General features: G+C 35.6%; 1 protein-coding gene and 1 pseudogene across 2 annotated transcripts; both read left to right on the top strand.

The window, feature by feature from the left end:
* Positions 1 to 737: 737 nt before the first annotated feature.
* On the top strand, positions 738 to 2,719 carry LOC143635666 (uncharacterized). Its single transcript, XM_077103440.1, has 2 exons — positions 738 to 868; positions 1,371 to 2,719. The coding sequence occupies exons 1-2, from the start codon at positions 818 to 820 to the stop codon at positions 2,382 to 2,384; spliced, it is 1,065 nt and encodes a 354-aa protein (XP_076959555.1). The 5' UTR covers positions 738 to 817; the 3' UTR covers positions 2,385 to 2,719.
* An 8,558-nt stretch (positions 2,720 to 11,277) lies between these two features.
* Positions 11,278 to 13,409, top strand: LOC143635665 (uncharacterized; annotated as a pseudogene). The gene is made up of 2 exons (XR_013154102.1): positions 11,278 to 11,345; positions 12,567 to 13,409. The product of XR_013154102.1 is annotated as an uncharacterized LOC143635665 (transcript).
* Positions 13,410 to 19,734: the final 6,325 nt, after the last annotated feature.

The raw sequence follows: 19,734 nt of genomic DNA, 5'->3' as shown, positions 1-19,734 counted from the left end.
TATAGGGTCTATACGAGCCACATAGACTACATAGATTACCACTCTGCTCTCTCCGTACACATGCCAGACATACATGGTCTATCCAAGTCATATATGCTTATACAGCTATCATGAAAGTGGCGTATATAACACCATATTTAACCATAGCTAGCGTATGGTTTCTGAAATTGATATTAATGTTAGCTATCAACTCATATTTAGAAAATAGTTCTAAATGTGAAAACTTGGTAAATAGTATAACCAAAGGTTGATATTTTGTTGTAAGCTTAATGCTGTGGATTTTATGTTTCAAAATTTAGAGCACATCTACAAGCTTCACCCACACACAGTTTCCACGTGGACACCATCCATTGCAACACGTCACCAAAAAAGAATTTATCCCTTGCGTGTTCCAAGCAACCTAGTGGGTCCTTCACAGACAATCCAAGACCCTACAAAGCATTCTGATCTTTCGGTTCTAAACAAAATAAAACATAATACTGTCCACATCAGTCATATGTCCCAAAATCCAACGGCCACAATCACACACCAGAAAAACCACACATGAGATCACAGCCGTCCATTTATGTTACCAGTTACCACCCTGTGTGGGGTCCACATCGGGAATGTGTCACCGACGGCAGCTTAGGGTACCCCCCCCCCACTCCCACCCACTCACCCCACCCCATGATACTTTTTCTTCCTTCTTATTTACATCCAGTCACCAACCATAGTCTCCATTGCACCATTGCATACTTCACATTCACGCTCTGTAACACACACACATACTCACAGTGTGTTAGGGTTTTGGTTCTATATCCATATCTTCGAATATCGAATGGGTTTAACGTCGCTTCAAGTTTGCATGGACTCACCCGACTGGTTTCAGGTATAAATTTTATCAACAAAATATCGATAAAATGTCTAATGTACATCTTTTTTAAATAAAAATTGTTTCTAGTAACCATTAGTACTCCATCCATAACTACCATTTAAAATTGTCCATCGATGATACTAAATGGTTAGATGTAATTCGAGCTTCGAAATATAGCATGTTTAATGTACAACTTATTTTCAAAATTTTGTTGTCGACAACCATTAGTAATTCATCCGTAATTTCTGACTAATGGTCACTCTTCAAAATTTTCCGTCGGTGATACTTATTTGTTCAAAATATAACATTATTTACATTTTGCAAATAGCAATTATTATAATGTGTAAAATGTAAATAATAATATGAATGCATGTCTTGTTCTTTCTGTACTACCTTCTGATAGAACGTTCTGAAAGTACAATTCCTGAAACCAAATAATCATGATGATAAAATCTAATGTCATAGTCAATAGCATTATTACTATTGTTATTATTATTATTATTATTATTATTTGTAGGGCATAATTCAAGAAGGAGGAATGGACTCATCATCACCATCAGCAATGACTGATCCAATGCTTGCATGTTCACGGCCGCTAATGGAACGCCGGCTGCGGCCGCAACATGATCAAGCTCTCAAATGTCCCCGGTGTGACTCCGCACACACCAAATTCTGCTACTACAATAACTACTCACTCACCCAACCACGTTACTTTTGCAAAACGTGCCGCCGGTACTGGACCAAAGGCGGCACACTCCGAAACATCCCCGTTGGGGGTGGATGCCGCAAAAACAAGAAAGTTTCATCTGGTGCAAAGAAATCCAATTCCACCCAGGCAAACACCAACAATGAGAGTCATAATAATATTAATAATAATATCCAGAACAACAACCTACAAAACTCACATTTGATGCATCTTAACCCTAACCCTAACAATAACCCTAATCATAACCATAATCATAATCATCAGTTGATTATGAACTCTACTGATCTTCAACTGTCATATCCTGAACCATGCATGCAGTTTTCTGGGACTAATATGTTTGGAATTGGGAATACAAGTAATAATATTATTCCGGGTTTTATGTTTGAGAATTTGAGTACTAATGTGACTAGGGCTATTGATTTCATGGAGAATAATAGTGGTGGTGAGAGTCAGATGATTGGGATGATGGGAAATGGTGGGTACGCCGCGGAGATGGGTGGTGTGAATGTGATGGGGCAAGGTTATCATGGTGGTAACCTTTGCTCGCCGTTTGGAGGGATGACGCTCGATTCGATTAATAATCCGTTCATGGAAAGGGGTTTGATTGAGTATAGTCATGAAGGGGGTGTTGTGAATGAGGATGGTGTTAGTTCTGTTGATGTAAAGCCAAAGATTTTGGCTTTAGAATGGCAAGATCAAAGTGGTGGTGGTGGTGCGAGTTCTGGTGGTGGTAGTGGTGGTGGTGTGTACTTGACGGGTCTTGGGTCGTCGTGGGGTGGGTTAATGAGTGGATACGGACCGTCGACGACGAACCCATTGGTGTAATCGATTCGAATAATGGTTGTATGCAGGGCTTTTTTATTATTCTGTTTGAAACCGATTAAACTGAAACTTTTTTATTAGATTGTTAGAAGTTTTTAGTATGAATGGAAGACCAAAAATGACTGCTTTGGTGGAATTTGGATCTTGGTGTTTTTAATGTTATCATATTTAGTGGTGTGGGTGGATGTATTTTAATGACATTCAGGATCGTAGGATTTTGTGACACATCAAGAAAGCTAATTAGTGTGTTTTTTATGTTTTTAAAACTAATATATCCAAGTTATATATGATCTTCTAAGATTCTATCAAGAGAATGTCTTTTTCGATCGTTGTGTTTTTCTAGATGAATATTTGTCTCCATCTATTTGTGTTTTGTCGGCTTCTTTAGTTTCATAGACTGCATTTAATATAACTTTTTTTTAACTACAAACTTCATTAACACAAGCCAAACATCTTACTAGCAAGAAGCTAGAAAGAGCAGGCAACCAAATAACACAAAAACAACATATTCTAGAATTGCATAGCAAGCATACTTCATCTAGTCCAATCTAAATCTAAATGTTAGTGATATATGTGTGTGTGAATGGTTTTTATTTTTGGCTAGAAATCGATCAATCGGCTTTTACTTTCTACTAAACAACAAAGAATCAAGAAATTCATAAAAAGTGTTCTTAATTAATTGTGCACCAAATTACGTTGAGAGGTCCCATTTGATGAAAACTCAGGTTCAAATCTGGACAATATGATGTAATAAAAGAAAAATGTGTGTTTAGTTGTTTAAAAATAATTACATTGAAAGGTGATGGAAAAATTATAGCATGTACAAACTGATATACAAAAGATCTTAGTATCGCCGTAACCATCTAATTTTTTGATTATTTTTTTATCTTAGGTAGAAATTGATTATATAGGATTGTATTGTATTAGAAGATAATAGATTAATAGATCCATTGAAGAAATGGTTGTTAACCTCTCCACCCCTATATCACTATATCAAAGTGATATTAAGGCAATAGTCTTTATAAGATGTTGTAAGGTTAATTAATGGCAATCAATTTACTCATTATAATTTTCTTCAACTTAATATTTGAAGGTGAAAAGGGTTATTAATACTTTATTTTGTATAATAACATCAAGAATATATGAAACATTAATCTAAGTTTCTTCTACTTTGCTATAATCTTTCTGAGGGTCATACTTATGATGCTGACTATGCTTAACATGATAATGTAGTTTCCGTCACCACGTTGTTGGAGAGATAGAATGTTTTAATTTCTTAAGTTTTCCTTTTGTGAGGGATTCAGGTTCGATTCCTGGTTCAAATACACACTTTGAATTATAAGCTAAACCACTGTAATGAGGATTCGAACTAAGGTAATATAGATGACAAGTGTTATAACTCTTTGAAAAAGACACATTAACTATACGAAAACTGATGCCTTTGAAACTGATGGGTGTTGTAAGCTTTTTAGTAACCGGTTATCACGATAGAAACACATCATTTTTTTTAAGTGGAAACATAAGATCTTGTGTAAGAGTAGAATTATCAAAAAGTAAAAGGCAATGGTGATGAAAGCAAAGCCAAAATTGTCTTGGAATGTGCGTTCTCATTAGGATTTGACTCCTATGTCTCTTTGTGTTTTGACGGCTCTCGGAATTCCACAAACAATAAAACATTTGAATTCTTTAATCATCAATAAAAACAAAAAACATAGTTGTTTAAGGATATGTTTGATTTTGTCATATAGGTTTGCTTTGTTGTTTGTTTATATATAAATAAAAAGAAAATTTATTATAAGTTATATATTGTGATGAATGTGAGGGTTTTAGACTGTATATTTAATGTGAAAGTTATCATATAGGTTTGCTTTGTTATTTATATATTAAAAGGAAAAAAGAAAAATTATGAAGTTATGAGTTGTGATGAATACGAAATTTGAAAAACAAACATGCCATGTTGGTGTTATTTATTTCTTTTTCAGAGCGACGTCTTATTTTTGGTTTCAGACCTCTACAGTCCCTAACTTGATACTATTTATTTACTGATTATAAATAATACTTTTTATTATTTAGGAAATAAAATAATCACATGTATTGAGACTCAAACACCTAAATAAATAAATATTAAATTCAAACAAAATAAGGGATACTTCCTAAAATGACTAATTTATTGAAAGAGATTTCAAATATGACTCTCTTAATTCAAGTTTTCAGGTCTGTACCCAAGCTATCTTATCGTTGACGACATGTTAGATTATCGAAATGACGAGTTAATTATCCAACGGTAACGTGTCGCGGCCTACCTATTTTAACTACTAACGCGTTGTGACCTATCTGTTTTAACTACTAACGCATCGGGACCTACATGTTTTAACTACTAAATCGTCGTGACCTACCTGTTTTAACTACTAACGCGTCGTGACCTGCCTATTCGAGATTTGTATCAAACAATAACTTATTTTTCAAAATTTTACATAAATTATTGTGTTATACAAAGCCTTACTGTCATGGAAAACGGGTTACGGGTTATAATAGGAAAATGGGTCATGGGTCATAATATAATAGGAAATACCTGACATGACATCCACTTAGTATCCTATATGGAGGGCTTAGTTGAATGTCATGTTAAGAATAGGTCTTCTTTTAATAGCATAGTTAGTTAGATTGTTGATCTTTCCATAGTTCACAATATACAAATTGTATAATAGTCAAACGATTTATATCTTTTTTTCTTATTCTTATTGATAGGGCTGTAAACGAGCCGAACGAACACGAGCAAGACCTTGTTGATGTTCATTTTCTAAGGAAATAATGTGTTCACGAACACTTACCGAACACGATTTTATGTTCGTGATCGTTCATTAAGGAAATGAATATGTTCATGAATGATTCACGAATACAGATGAACACATATAAAATCAGTAGAGTCTAGAGATTGAGACCGATGTATTTATTAATGTGAATAATGAAAGCCTGTAACGAATCGAACGAACACGAACATTAGCATGCTCGTGTTCGCTCATTTAACTTTAAATGAACACAAACACTTAATCGAACAAATATTTATGTTCATGTTCGTTTTTAAAAAAAATGAACATTTGTGTTCGTTTATGTGCGTTTGTTTAAAATCTAAAAGAACATAACTGAACAAAGACAAACGAACATATATGAACAAATGTAAATGAACACAAATAAACATGGAACATAAATGAAAACACTTAAATGAACACAAGTTAACAAATATAAAATCTTTAAGTATATTACTCATCCAGATAATATTCAATTTCAATTATTTTATATTATTACATAAACAAACATAAATAAATATTCATGAACATAAATGAATGAACGGAACATGTGCTTATGTTCTTTCGTTTAATTAAATGAACACAAATTTTTTGTTAATGTCTACTCGTTTATTAAATAAACGAACTTCCCATCAAACGGTTCATGAACAGTTCACCGAACGTTCGGTTCGTTTACATGCCTACTTACCAAAATCAAATAATTATTATGTTTTAATTAAATTTAATTATGCTTTGACATTTCTTTACTATAAAACCGTTTTCAAATATATTAGAGTTACGACATTTCTATAAATCACTAAATATGATCATTTAATTACGGCTTCTAATTTATAATAAAGTCATTAAAATGATAAGTCATTTTGGTTTTAATAACTATATAAGGTTTCCGTTATCTTACATGTAGGGCCAATATTCTATATTGTTTTTAGGATTGTATATGTCGTTTTAGTTTGCTTTTAGTCGGTGTAGTACGTACTCGGTACGTTTAGTTTGTACGTTTATTTTGTAAGTTTTGGATAAATGGGGACCCTATAAAAGGGCCACTTAACTCATTTATCCAATAAACTCCAACCCCTTTTCACAACTCTTGGAAATAAAGAAGTTTCTTTCTCTCATCCAATTCTCTCCTTTTCTCTCTTTCAAGCAAATAAACCAAACAAACTAAGATCCGAGATCCGAGTGTCGTTGGTGATTTCCGCTAACCAACAACACAGATTGATCCGAGTCAAGTCTTGAGATCCATTCAGAGGACCTACAAGTGGTATCAAAGCAAGAAGAACTTGATTACGATGCAATGCAAGAAGAACTGTTGCAGTTCAAGAAGCTAAACGTTTGGAGCTGGTGAAGAAACCAAATCACAAGAAACCAATCGGAACAAAATGCGTGTTCCGTAACAAGAAAGATGACAAGGGGGTGATCATCAGAAATAAAGCCTGATTGGTCGTACAAGGTTTTTGGCAACGAGAAGGACTTGATTACGATGAAGTTTATGCACCTGTGGCCAGATTGGAAGCAATTCGTATCTTTTTGGCCTATGCGTCGTATATGAATTTCAAAGTATATCAGATGGATTTGAAGACTGCTTTCTTGTACGGGAAAGTAAAAGAAGAAATTTATGTGAGCCAACCTCCAGGTTTTGTAGACCCAAATTATCCTGACCACGTTTACCGACTTGACAGAGCACTTTATGGTCTTCACCAGGCTCCTCGTGCTTGGTATGCCACACTGGCTGATTATTTAGTAAAGAATGGATACAAGAGAGGCATTGTTGATCAAACTCTCTTTGTCAAGAAAGTGAAGGATGATTTGATTCTTGTTCAAGTGTATGTTGATGATATTATCTTCGGGTCCACGAATGAGACTCTGTGCAAGGAGTTTTCTGAGATCATGCAAAAGCGATTTGAAATGAGTTCCTTAGGGGAGATGACTTTCTTCCTGGGCTTACAGGTTGAGCAAAAGACGGACGGGACTTTAATTCACCAAGAAAAGTACGTTCATGACATTGTTCAGAAATTTGGATTCAATGACTCAACTGCTTTTATGACATAAATCGCTACTCGTCCTGTTCTCGCTCCTAATCCATCAGGAAAGCCAGTCGATCAACATCTTAATAGGTTAATGATTGGTTCCCTGATGTATCTCACTGTAAGCAGACCGGACATCATGTTCCCTGTTTGCCAGTGTGCCAGATATCAATCTGACCCAAAAGAATCCCACATGACTGCTATCAAACGTATCTTCAGATACTTGAAAGGGAGACCACGTTTGGGTCTTTGGTACCCAAAGAATTCTCCCTTGGAACTTCATGCTTACGCCGACAGTGATTATGGAGGATGCCACTTGGACAGAAAATCCACATCTGGTGGATGTCAATTCCTGGGAGATCGGCTGATCTCATGGCAGTGCAAGAAACAACTCACTGTGTCTACATCCACAGCCGAAGCCGAGTACATCGCCGAATCCAGCTGCTGCTCTCAAGTGATTTGGATCCAGCATCAGCCGCTGGATTACGGTTTGAATTTCTACGGATCAACGATCAAATGTGATAATGAGGCGGCCATTGCTATTGTCAAAAACCCGGTCCAGCACTCAAAGACTAAGCACATAGACATCCGAATACATTTTATTCGTGATTGTTATGATCGTAAGCTTGTCGACATAAAACGAGTCCATACTGATTTTAACTTTGTTGATCTCTTTACAAAAGCCTTCTGTCGTGCCCGATTTTTGTTTCTCGTTGAGTCATTGGGCATGATCTCCTTTCAGTAAATTTTTATTGTCTATCTTTTAGTTTAAAACTGTAAATATTTTTCAAATATGTCACATTTTTAGAGGGAGAAAATGAGTTAACTCTAACTCTAACTCTAACTCTAACTCTAACTCACCAAAAAGATTTTAAATTATGTTTCAGTAAAACAAAACCAAGTCATTTGACTTAACAAAAAGATATTAATTTTATAATTTAAAGAAAATTCAAAAAGAATTGTCCCGTTTAGAGGGAGCTCCTGCTTAGAGGGAGTCGGAAAATTAAAATTTTCAAAATTTTGAGAATTTGATCCGACTATATGGAAAATGATAGTACATTGGTTTGTAATAACTCTAGCGCGTTACAAGAAAAGAACAAAAGGCTCCAAGGTCATTAATTGATGTGTAGGTAGGCTTGACAAACAAGTAAGTGTCAAGTGATATAAACTTAAATTCTTGCCGATGCTAATGGATATACAAGTATGAAGCGGTTGCATGATTCCGTGTAGTCATATTTATGAAGGCAAAAATATAACTACACATGTCATACCCAAGCCTCTCTTTACCTGATCACAGTCGTCTTATGAAAAATCAGTGTCATTTTTAATTTTCATTGAGTCAAGAAAAAGAGTCAAATAAAGCGTCAAGAAAAGCAAGAAAAAGAAAAATCAAGAAAAAAAGTCAGAAAAAGAGTTAGTTCTAGGAATTTTAACTTCTGCTTTATTTCTTCATTTATTTTGATTCAAGCCTTGGACTTTCTCCTGTGCGATAATATGGTATTATCCGACCTGATTGTTAAGGCCCTGAATCTTCTGCTTTGTTTTATTTTCTTTCTTTTGTTCAAGCCTTGGACTTTCTCTGCGCGATAATATGGTATTATCCGACCTAATTGTTATGGCCTGAACTTCTGCTTTATTTTAATCTTTCTAGATCAAGTTAAGTGTACAAAGTTTCAAGTGCACAAAGTCAAAGTGTCAAGTGTGTTAATAAGATTACTGTGATCAACTAAGAAATGTTTAAGTCAAGTTGAGGTGACATGTGAAAACAAATTAAGCCCGAGGTATGATGGAGTCTGTAATTTGTCGGATTAAATGGGGACCACGCAAGCATTGTGCCTAATTGTACCTTAACGTATCATGTTGACATCAAAATACTTGTTAAGTTTAAAGTGGACAAATTATATTTACAATCGACTTTGGGTTCTTGGCATAATAATGTCCAAATAGAAGTGTGATCTAGAACGTTAACAGATAATGTGATTCCATGTTGTGATCTTTCTCAGAAAAATAATTTAGTAAACGTTTTCTGTAAATATTATTGATATATAATATTAATTTCATATTTACTCATATCTTTTATTGTTTATTTGGATTTTGTTTTATTTTAGTTTTAACTTCAAAATGTTATGTATATATTTTCGTTATATTTAAAATATATGAAAATGCCAAAAAGATTTTAAGTTTTTATTATGTTCGTACATATTTTGTTAAACTTTCTTTCATTCAAAATCATGTGTTTGTTGTCAAGGTCGTTCATGCAAAGTTCGTTAGAAATCTGGGACTTAAACAAATCATTTACAAGTTGAAGGATTGAAATTGGGAGGGCCTGTGAACGATTTCTTCTTGACCCTCGAGAGGGTCTGTGCGCGAATCTTATCATTCTAAGGTTTGTGCAGCTATACATGGACAGGCAGATCAAGATCAAGTCTGCTTGGAGTTGCAGATGTTGAAGCACTTAAAAAGAAAACGAGAACGTGAAAGTTGGTGGTTGAACCTAAAAAAAAAACTGATTGTATCTGAAGACAAGGAAAGAAACCAGTTGGCTCAAGAAAGTCAACAAGAGAAAATTAGATGTCGAGCCTCCCGCATATGATGTTTCTAAAATTTGCTGTTGCCGATCCTTCCTAGAAAATAAGATTGAAGTTCAAGTCTATAAGACTGAAAAATAAAGAACTGTTCAAGATCCAATCTGGTTCAAGATCCTGGATCAAGACAAGTACTAAGTTTCAAGAAATAAAGACGAAGCAAAGAACTTGACGAAGGTTCCTCGACATACTCAATCCTAGAGGGAGATTGTAGGGCCAATATTCTATATTGTTTTTAGGATTGTATATGTCGTTTTAGTTTGCTTTTAGTCGGTGTAGTACGTACTCGGTACGTTTAGTTTGTACGTTTCTTTTGTAAGTTTTGGATAAATGGGTACCCTATAAAAGGGCCACTTAACCCATTTATCCAATAAACTCCAACCCCTTTTCACAACTCTTGGAAATAAAGAAGTTTCTTTCTCTCATCCACTTCTCTCATTTTCTCTCTTTCAAGCAAATAAACCAAACAAACTAAGATCCGAGATCCGAGTGTCATTGGTGATTTTCGCTAACCAACAACACGGATTGATCCGAGTCAAGTCTTGAGATCCATTTAGAGGACCTACATTACATTTTTATCACCGATCATTCTATCTCAAACTATATAGGTTGGTTTAATCACACAACCTTTTGGAAATGTACTTTTGTTTCTTTCTTGATGTCATTATGTTGTTAGTTGTTTACTATAATGAACTACCTTTATACGAATTTATCCAGTTAATTTATTTTTTTTATATTATGTTTTTCCCTTTGATTTTGAAATCACCATGTTTTTAGCTATTACTCACAACCAAATATTTATCAAATTGTCGAGAATTCCAATTAGAACTGCTAGCTTAGTCGGACTTGAATTTGCACTGACTTTTAAGATGAAGCATGGTAGTGGGCATGCATATAATATGGTCGAAAAAGGTACGTTAAAATCAGTTCAAGATACATGTTATGTATATTCTATTATTTTGTTACCACCTTATTTTATTACAATAAAAATACACTTCCAACCTTACCTTCAAGTTTGTTGTTTACTATTTAAGGTTAAAATTTATGTTAATGTTAATTTCTATTTTTAAAAAATACACTTTTTTCGTTATAAAAGAATTCTGATACTAAATGAATTTTTCAAATTCAAATTTCTCATAATAGTAAAGAAAAAATCATAATTATCGCAATCATTTTATCTAAATTTGAATTTCGGTTCACTTTTACTCATATTTTTTTTTTGTTTTAATACCAAAATAACCCGGATTTGTAGTTTTGTACACCTCTACAATAACCCGGTTCTTTGTTAGTTGTTCTAGTAACATTAATTTAGCCCATTGGCCCAAAATATTATTGTTCTAAAGCCTGTGGGCTTTTCTAATTTAGCCCAAAAACAGTTTACCAATTTATTATTATTAGTTTGATCTCTCTCATAAACTTAAAGGTCTTAAATTGACACTAGCTAAAACCCCAAGGGCCAAAAGGACAACTTAAATACTAATAATCTGAGCATTTTGGTTTCTTTGACGGCGAACAGAGGATCAATCAAGCAAGCTTCATCGAATCACGGTTTGTTGATTTAATCTTTTGCTACATGGGTTACTACTGTTCATTTCGCTTTAAGGGTTTGTTGAATAAATTTAATTTAAGTTTGTGGGTCAATTTGAAATAGATTGTTGATAAAGTTTGTGTTTTTTGGTATCTTTATGTTGTTTTATAGTTATAAGTTTGAAACATGTGATCTGGAGCTGACCCATTTGTGATTGCTGGTGTTGTTTGAGTGATGCACGCCAGGTGTTCGATCAAATGTCTCGTATTTTTCGGAATTGAATTTATTGAGTTAGGCTTGAAAGATAGATTTTTTGGGTTTTTGTTATGCTGTTATATAGATATAAGTATGAAATATGCGATATGTGGGTGACCCATTTATGATTTCTGGTGTTGTTTTGAGAGATGCACGCCAGGTGTTCGATCAAATGTATAGTATTTTTCGGAATTGAATTTATGGTGTAAGGCTTGAAAGATAGATAGGGTTTTCGTTCTGTTGTTATATGAATATAAGTATGAAATATGTGATTTGGAGCTGACCCATTTGTGATGTTATTTGTGGGATGCACTACAGGTGTTAGATAAAATGTCTCGTGTTATGCGGAGTCAAATTTGGGGTTACTTAATTGGTTGAACCATTGAAAGTAGTGTACTTGCTAGGGAAGAAGATAGATTAGTGGCATGCTTGTGTTGTTATATGTTAATTCTTCATATGGGTTGTCAGTTTGATAGCTGATTACATTTGTATTTTTTTTTAGATTTTGGTGTTTTTGCTATGCTTATATATGTATATAAAGTATGAAATCTGTGATATGGAGCTGAGTGCTGACCCTTTTGTGGGTTCTGGTGTCATTTGGGAGATGCACTCCAGGTGTTTGATAAAATGTATCATATTATGCTGAATCCAATTTAGATTCTTTAACTGAGTGTGCCATTGAAAGCAATGAGCAATCTACATATTGGTTTGTCAATATCTTTTTTTTTTTTAATGCATATGGTGCTGATTTCTTTGTTTGTGGTGCTGTTTGAGATGCACTAACGTCTCTCATTTATTACTCAATGAATTTGTTTTCATTTTTTAGTATTTGAATTTTTATTTTTTCACAGACAATGGTTACAAGTAAATATGAACTTACAAGAAATGTAGAAATACATTTGTCAAAAACTGTTATGTTTGCTTGTAACTCCAAATTCCATACTGATTCCACATTAAACATGTTAGTAATTTTATCACTTTTTCAGGTTTAACAAGATTGAGATCAGTGTCATGCAGTTCAATACAACCATTGCTTGAATCTTCTTTCAGACCAAAACCATGAAATCTTTAACACTTTTTAAATCCATTCGCACCCGGCCCACTCACCATAACATAATCGGGCCTCTACAAACCCGTTCTTTTCAACACGATTTTGTCCCCGCAGATCCCAAAGCCCCACCCAAAAAATACAAACTACCCGCATTTTATGACCCGTATGGGCCGAGACCGCCACCATCTGAGAAAATCATCCAACTAGCTGAAAAAATCTCTGCCCTAACCCCTGAAGAGCGTGTGCAAATAGGGCCCACACTTAGAGAGAGATTAAGTCACCCTTTGATGAAGTCGGTTTCGGTTGAAGGTGTTGACTTGGGTGGTAAAGGTGGGTCCGGGCCTGGGTCTGCTAAGACTGAAGAAAAGGTTGAGAAGACCGCGTTCGATATTAAGTTGGAGAAGTTTGATGCAAATACTAAGGTTAAGGTGATTAAGGAGGTGCGTGCGTTTACTAATCTTGGATTAAAGGAAGCTAAAGATATGGTGGAGAAAGTCCCGGTGGTAATAAAACAAGGGGTTAGTAAAGACGAGGCGGAGAAGATTATTGAGAAGATTAAGGCTGCTGGTGGTGTTGCTGTGATGGAGTGATGATTTGTGAACGCACTGGTTTTTTCGGTTTAGTCTTTGTTATTTGGCAAGATTTTGAATGGAATCAAAACATTGTTTGCCAGATCTGGTTTTGGAATAGGATTATAACTGACAAGTTATGTTTTTTAATAATATTCGTAACTTGTTGCCCCATTGCGTGGCTAAGTTCTTGAGTTTCTAGTCGGTTAGTACTTGTAATATTTGATCTTGTTCTGATGAGCTCATGGAGTCATGGGTCGGTTTGGTTATTGTCGTAACTCTTAGGTGAACTTCAGTTTGTAAATTTTCACCAATTGTTATGGTGAAGGACTGTGAACCGAGGCCGAAGCTAAAGGCATATATAAACCGACTGGAATCAAAGCTGAAAAGCTTGAGTTATTAGCAGATGGTTGTGACACAACATAGTGATGCATATTAAAGAATCCCATTCAAATTTCAATTCTTTGAAAAACTTTCTGCAAACCAAACGGCCCCTTTGGTTATCGGAAAACTATAACCGATCAATTACCTGTTTTCAAAAGATGGTTTGAACCGATCACTTACCTGTTTTCAAAAGATACCGAAAATTTGAAAATATTTTTTGTTTGGTTAAATCAATTTATTTTGTCAAATTGATTAGTTGTTATACCAAGACAGTTATATTAATACATAGATTATTTCTGTATGTATATTTGCTAAATACTGATCATGATGGTGCTACACATCTAAAGCCATGTTGTTCTAATAACAATAAAAAAAAATTACATATGTTTGGTCTGAATTTTGATGAAGTGAAATGCATATAACCGAAACTAGACGACTAGAATTAGTCATTAACAAGCTACAAAATAACCATAGGTTTCTAAACTGATTGGTTAATTTGTTTTCAATATCTTTCGTTAAACTGGTTATATCTGATTTATTCGGTTTTGCTATTCACCTATGATTAGATATCACATTTTAACCCAACTTTAAACGTCCTAACAAACGAAAAAATAGAAAGAAATTTACAAACCTAATATCTAAAGTTTAGTAACCCTATACATATTTGACCATAGCCAAATTGTAAAGGGGTGTTCGGAATTCCTTATTTTACATCCTTACAAGTTTTTCCATAAGTTAATAAGTTACAACTTTGTAACTTATTAACTTATCCTCTCACAATAACACACAATAACAAATACCTTATAACTTTTTCAAAAGTTAGGTCATAAGTTGCTTAAAATAAGCAATCTCAAACACCCCCTAAATTTTCAAATTACCAATTTGAAAACACACACAAATCATATCAAGACAAGCAAACAGTGGCACAGCGCCGCCATAAACGGGTCGAGCCGAACATATAGCAAACTCAAAGAAAGGAGGTAAACGGGTTGGGCCAACTTTTTAGCAAGCTGATCTCAAATAGCTCAAAAAAAAAACATATCTAGAATCATGAAAAAGAGTCTTCTAAACTCCCACAATCATATTGTAGAATCACAAGACATACATCTAACACTAACATAACCTCCATCAATCTCCCAATCTCAATGCAATACAAAACTATCACAAAGAGAGATCAAAACACAAGGTTACAAAAGGGCCCCCAAAGTTCACCATAATTATTCTTTAGCCCCCCAACAAAAAAAAAACTAACTTCACCAATCATAGACAAGAGGAGGAAGAAGCAGACCCATCCATCACACTTAATTTCTTCATCAACCCTTTAATTTCACTCTCCAATTTTCCTCTCATCTCTGGTGACAAACTCTCCCCTGACTTCTCCAACATCATATTCATCATTTCAAGATTCTTTCTAATCACTCCCAAATCTTTATTTCCCGCGCTTTTAACAACCTGAACCGCGGGTTGAACAACTCCCAAATCTTTATTTACCGGGCTTTTAACCTGAACCGCAGATTGGACGTTATATAAATGATCAACCCGATAACTTAAAAGGGCCGGCCCGAAAGGTTGATCTTTTTGGAATTTATTAATCGTGTCACCAGCAACAGACGGGTACACAAACACAACTTGACCCGTGAAATTTTGAACACATACCCGAGTTTCGAGCTCGTTTAATTCCCCATATTTACAAAATACCAAGTTAAGATCTTGAGAACTCGGTAAAGGGTAATTTGGGGAGAATTTTAGAATGAGAGCTGTACCGGTAACCGGTTCATTACCCTGTTGAACTTTGGTGTAACTGAGATAATTATCATTGGACGGTAAACGAATTTCTTCAATTGTTTGACTTCTTTTGATGATTTGGACTTCAGAAGAGTTTGAGTTCAAATCGGGCATCATGGTTGGGCCAATGACGGCTTTTGGATCGATTGGTTTGGGCCCGGATGGGCTTTTGAGTGGAGTCTTGAACGGGACCAAAGATTCAGAACCCGTGAGATGCTGAATCTTGTAGTTAACAAGAACGGGCCCGAATGGTTTTTTGTTTTGTAATCCCCAAAATGCCCCTCCAGCACTAGAAGAATCAAGAAACACGACTTGACCGCTTAGATTTTCGTTTGATACTTGGGTTTCGGATTCGATTAAAGCACCAAACTTTGAAAATACAGAATTTAAATCTTGATTAGTTGGTAAAGGATAATCTGATGAAAACTTTAACAGAAAGGCGGTACCTTTAACTTCTGAATCATCTTGCTGCACTTTGTTATAACTGAGATCGATACACTGTACCCCTATTTCTTTACTTTTTTTCTCTCGTTTTTGTTTTTTCTGCCCGGATACACTTTCATTCGAATTTGGAGTTACGATTGAACCAGGGTTAGCCTGCGGGTTCAGGGTTGAACCAGGGTTAGCCTGCGGGTTCATGGTTGAGCCAGGGTTAGCCTGCGGGTTCAGGGTTGAGCCAGGGTTAGCCTGCGGGTTCATGGCTGAGCCAGGATAAGCCTGCGGGTTGATGGCTGAGCCATGGTAAGCCTGCGGGTTCATGGCTGAACCAGGGTAAGCCTGAGGGTTCATGGCTGAACCAGGGTTAGCCTGCGGGTTCATGGCTAAACCAGGGTAAGCCTGCGGGTTCATGGCAGGGTTCATAGCTAAACCAGGGTAAGCCTGCGGGTTCATGGCGGGGCCCATGGCAGAACCAGGGTAAGCCTGCGGGTTCATGATGGAACCAGGGTAACCCTGCGAGTTCATGGTTGAGCCAGGGTAAGCCTGCGGGTTCATCGGTAAGCCAGGGTAAGCCTGCGGGTTCATGGCTGAACCAGGGTAAGCCTGCAGGTTCATGACTGAACCAGGGTAAGCCTGCGGGTTCATGGCTGAACCAGGGTTAGTCTGCAAGTCAACATTTTTTCTTTTTCTCCCTCTTTTCTTGGGCACACGGGTCAAACCGTTTTGGCCAAGACCTGTTTGTGGTTGACCAAGGTTTCCTGTGAAATATGGTGGGGCTGACCCGAATTGGTTTGTGAAAAACGTGGGGGCTTGATATAATCCTTCCATGTGGTGGACGTTCGGTGGTTGGGTTCTGATGTCAGCATTCCAGGTGGGCTTAGAAGTAACGTTGTCAGCAACGTTCTTTGGTCTTATAGGCTCGAGTTTACAGGGTGGCGGGTGTGGCGGCGGTACATGTCCATAATTAAAAATGGTTGCTTGATTTGTTTGCCATTCTGTTTTCTTGTTTTCCATTGATTGAGCTTGAAGATTAGGCGGACCGACATTCTGGAAGTTCATAAACCGTGGATCATGATAAAAATTGTTTCCAAATGCTGGTAAAATGAACTTTTCCTTCTTTTTTCTCACCTTTTTGGGTAAAGTTTCTTGCAAGATTTGGTGGTTTACCATACCAACCGGGATTTCACTCGAGAAACTGTTTCCAAATGCTGGTGAAATGATGGTTTTGTCCTTCTTTCTCGCCTTCTTGGATAAAGTTTCTTGCAAGACTTGGTTTTTTAACACATCAACTGGGATTTCACCTGTGGGATCACTGAATGCCACTTTCCTGAATCCGGATACAAACCGTTGAACCGAATCAAAATTCTTACTTTCACATGGAAAAAAACAATCTTGAGCTGCAAACCGAAGCTGCGAAAGCACATCAGACGAACACAGATTTACTTCCACCACTTTTTTCTTTCTAGTCCACTTCTTTCGTGGCTTCTTCACCGGTTGACTTTGACCACTAGTTTGACTCAAGTCAACTCCTTCCGTAACAACCACATTTGACTCATCAATTCCGAATTCACTCGGATACGACAAAAAACTACTTTTTCTTCTTTCCCTTGTTTCATTCAACTTTTCAACATCATCACCAAAATACCCGTTTTCGTCTTCGGTTTTTATCTTCGATGGAGACCCGTTTGCAGACTTGAGTTGATGCATTGGAATTTGAAGATGCCCTAATGACCGATAAAAAGCAGATAAACAATTATGCTTAGCAACATTATCAGTCTTCTGACCCCTTGAAATATCTTTTGCAAGATCTTTTACATGCTCAAGAAACACTGCGGGTTCAAACCGGGTCACTGAATAATCACCAAGATTACATGTTTTGTCCGCTTTCATATTAAAAGAAGATAAACAAGAACAAGTGAACTCTCGTTTTACACGGTAACCAAGCACGGTTACAGCTTTCTCAAATGCAAGATGAAATTTTTTGGCCGTACTTTGATTCGGTATCTGGTCAAAATACCCGACAAACGGCCTCACCTCATACGGAGAGCACCAAATAAATTTCCCATTACCGAAAAACTTAACTAAAACATCGTCTTCTCGTGTGGGCCGGTTTGCAGCTACGTTTGCTGCATTCGCAGCATCACAAATGATCCCAGGCCACCATTTCTGTCTCTTGATTATAGCCCACACGAGATCACCGACATTGACTTCCGATTCTTGTTGACCAACACCAACATCAACCTCAACCTGTGTTTCGTGCAGCAAACGATTATTACCATTAATATCAACATCAACATTAATATCGCGTACGCTTTCCACATCCGGTTTACTCGCCACTCCGCCTTTCAAATCAACAAAAAGTGAAATACCCTTAATAGGAACATCCACATGACTACTCGAATCGACCCGGTTGACTTTACACGGGTCAATGCACCGACTTTCCGCACCACATTCAAACTTTCCCCCAAATTCATCTTGTTTAGATGACACTAAACCCTCAATTAGGGTTTCTGAACTTTTTAGGGTTTCCATACAAACACCATTAACCAAATTAACCAAATTAAAACCCTAATTCAGTATCACGAGTACAGTCTTCTTGACAACTGAACAAGAATCAGACATAAATTGCATTAGATTATCTCACTTAGAACCCTAATTGTATGTTAAAAGTAAAAAAGATTCGATTTTTAGCATATTATGAAGCGAAAAACAAGTGGTGTATGATAGAATGATGCATTTGGGTACCTGGGTATTGATCGCATTGGTGAAAGATGAATTGGGAATTAGGGTTTTGATGGGTGGAATCGATTGTGTTGAAGGTGGACGAGTGTGGGGGTGTGAGTTGGAAACTGGATCTATATTATATATGTGTATGTGTATGTGTATGTGTATGTGTATGTGTATGTGTATGTGTATGTGTATGTGTATGTGTATGTGTATGTGTATGTGTATGTGTATGTGTATGTGTATACCTGCATTGTATAAGGTGTATATTTTATTATTTTGCAACCAAACTCATTTTGGATTTATTTATTTATTATTATTACTAGGTTAGGTGCTCATGTCTTATATGAGTTTGACAACTTAAATTCTGTAAGTGATAACTTTTGATAAATAAAGTTGAGTAATATATTAAATAAGTATGAATTACAACTACTATTCACAATTTTAAAAATAAATCATAAATCTCTAAATACTTCTTTCAATACAACATTAGACGATACACGGTACAATCGGAACAATACGAACCATCCATCAATATAAGAAAGCTTCAGTCGAAGAATGTGCAACAAAAGAGAATCAATAAGGTTTTAATCGGCAACTTATGAATAGAAAGAAATAGATTACGGTTACATGGGAAAAGAAGGCAGATTGGGTTCAGTTAAAGATCCACGTATTATTAACAATGAACCCGCTAAGTAAGTTTTAAAAGCTAAAATGTTTCATATACATGTAAATGTTTCTTACATATAAAAACGATATAATTTATATTCGACAAGTTAAATAATGAAAATGTTTAGTTTATAAAAATGTTTTCTAAACAAACCTAACGTTTTTTTAAATAAAATACGTTTTGCAAAAGGAATTAGAAAAATCATTAAAAAATATATATATAAAAATGTATAATTAATAGGAGAGAGAGGTGGGAAAAAAATACTAAGATTGCATAAGGGAATGATATGTGGCAAAAGAAAACTTTTGTTTATTATTTAGTATAGATTATTATTATTATTATTTTGTAATTTTATATAAAAAAATGTTATTTTTTCATATTTTAATGTATTTTGAGTAGATGTTGGATGATTCTTGAGTTTTTGAAAAGGATATATAAATATGTTTTATTAGTGTTTTGGTTATCAGACATGCCGTTGAATCTTTTGTTTTACAGGTTTATTTATGCGATAAGTTTTAAAAACTATAGGTACT

The sequence above is a fragment of the Bidens hawaiensis genome, unplaced genomic scaffold, assembly GCF_021521415.1.
Source record: "Bidens hawaiensis isolate Kalapana, Puna unplaced genomic scaffold, B.hawaiensis_p1.1 tig00007641_1, whole genome shotgun sequence".
NCBI lineage: Eukaryota > Viridiplantae > Streptophyta > Magnoliopsida > Asterales > Asteraceae > Bidens > Bidens hawaiensis.
Note: the sequence above shows the minus strand (reverse complement) of the source record. Positions and strands in the feature narration are given on the sequence as shown.

What these genes read in the sequence shown, in the direction of transcription:
- LOC143635666 (XM_077103440.1), top strand. Translation starts at nt 818, where the DNA reads ATGGGTTTAACGTCGCTTCAAGTTTGCATGGACTCACCCGACTGGTTT. An exon ending in ACTCACCCGACTGGTTTCAG is followed by an intron (nt 869 to 1,370) that starts GTATAAATTTTA and finishes TATTATTTGTAG; the next exon opens with GGCATAATTCAAGAAGGAGG.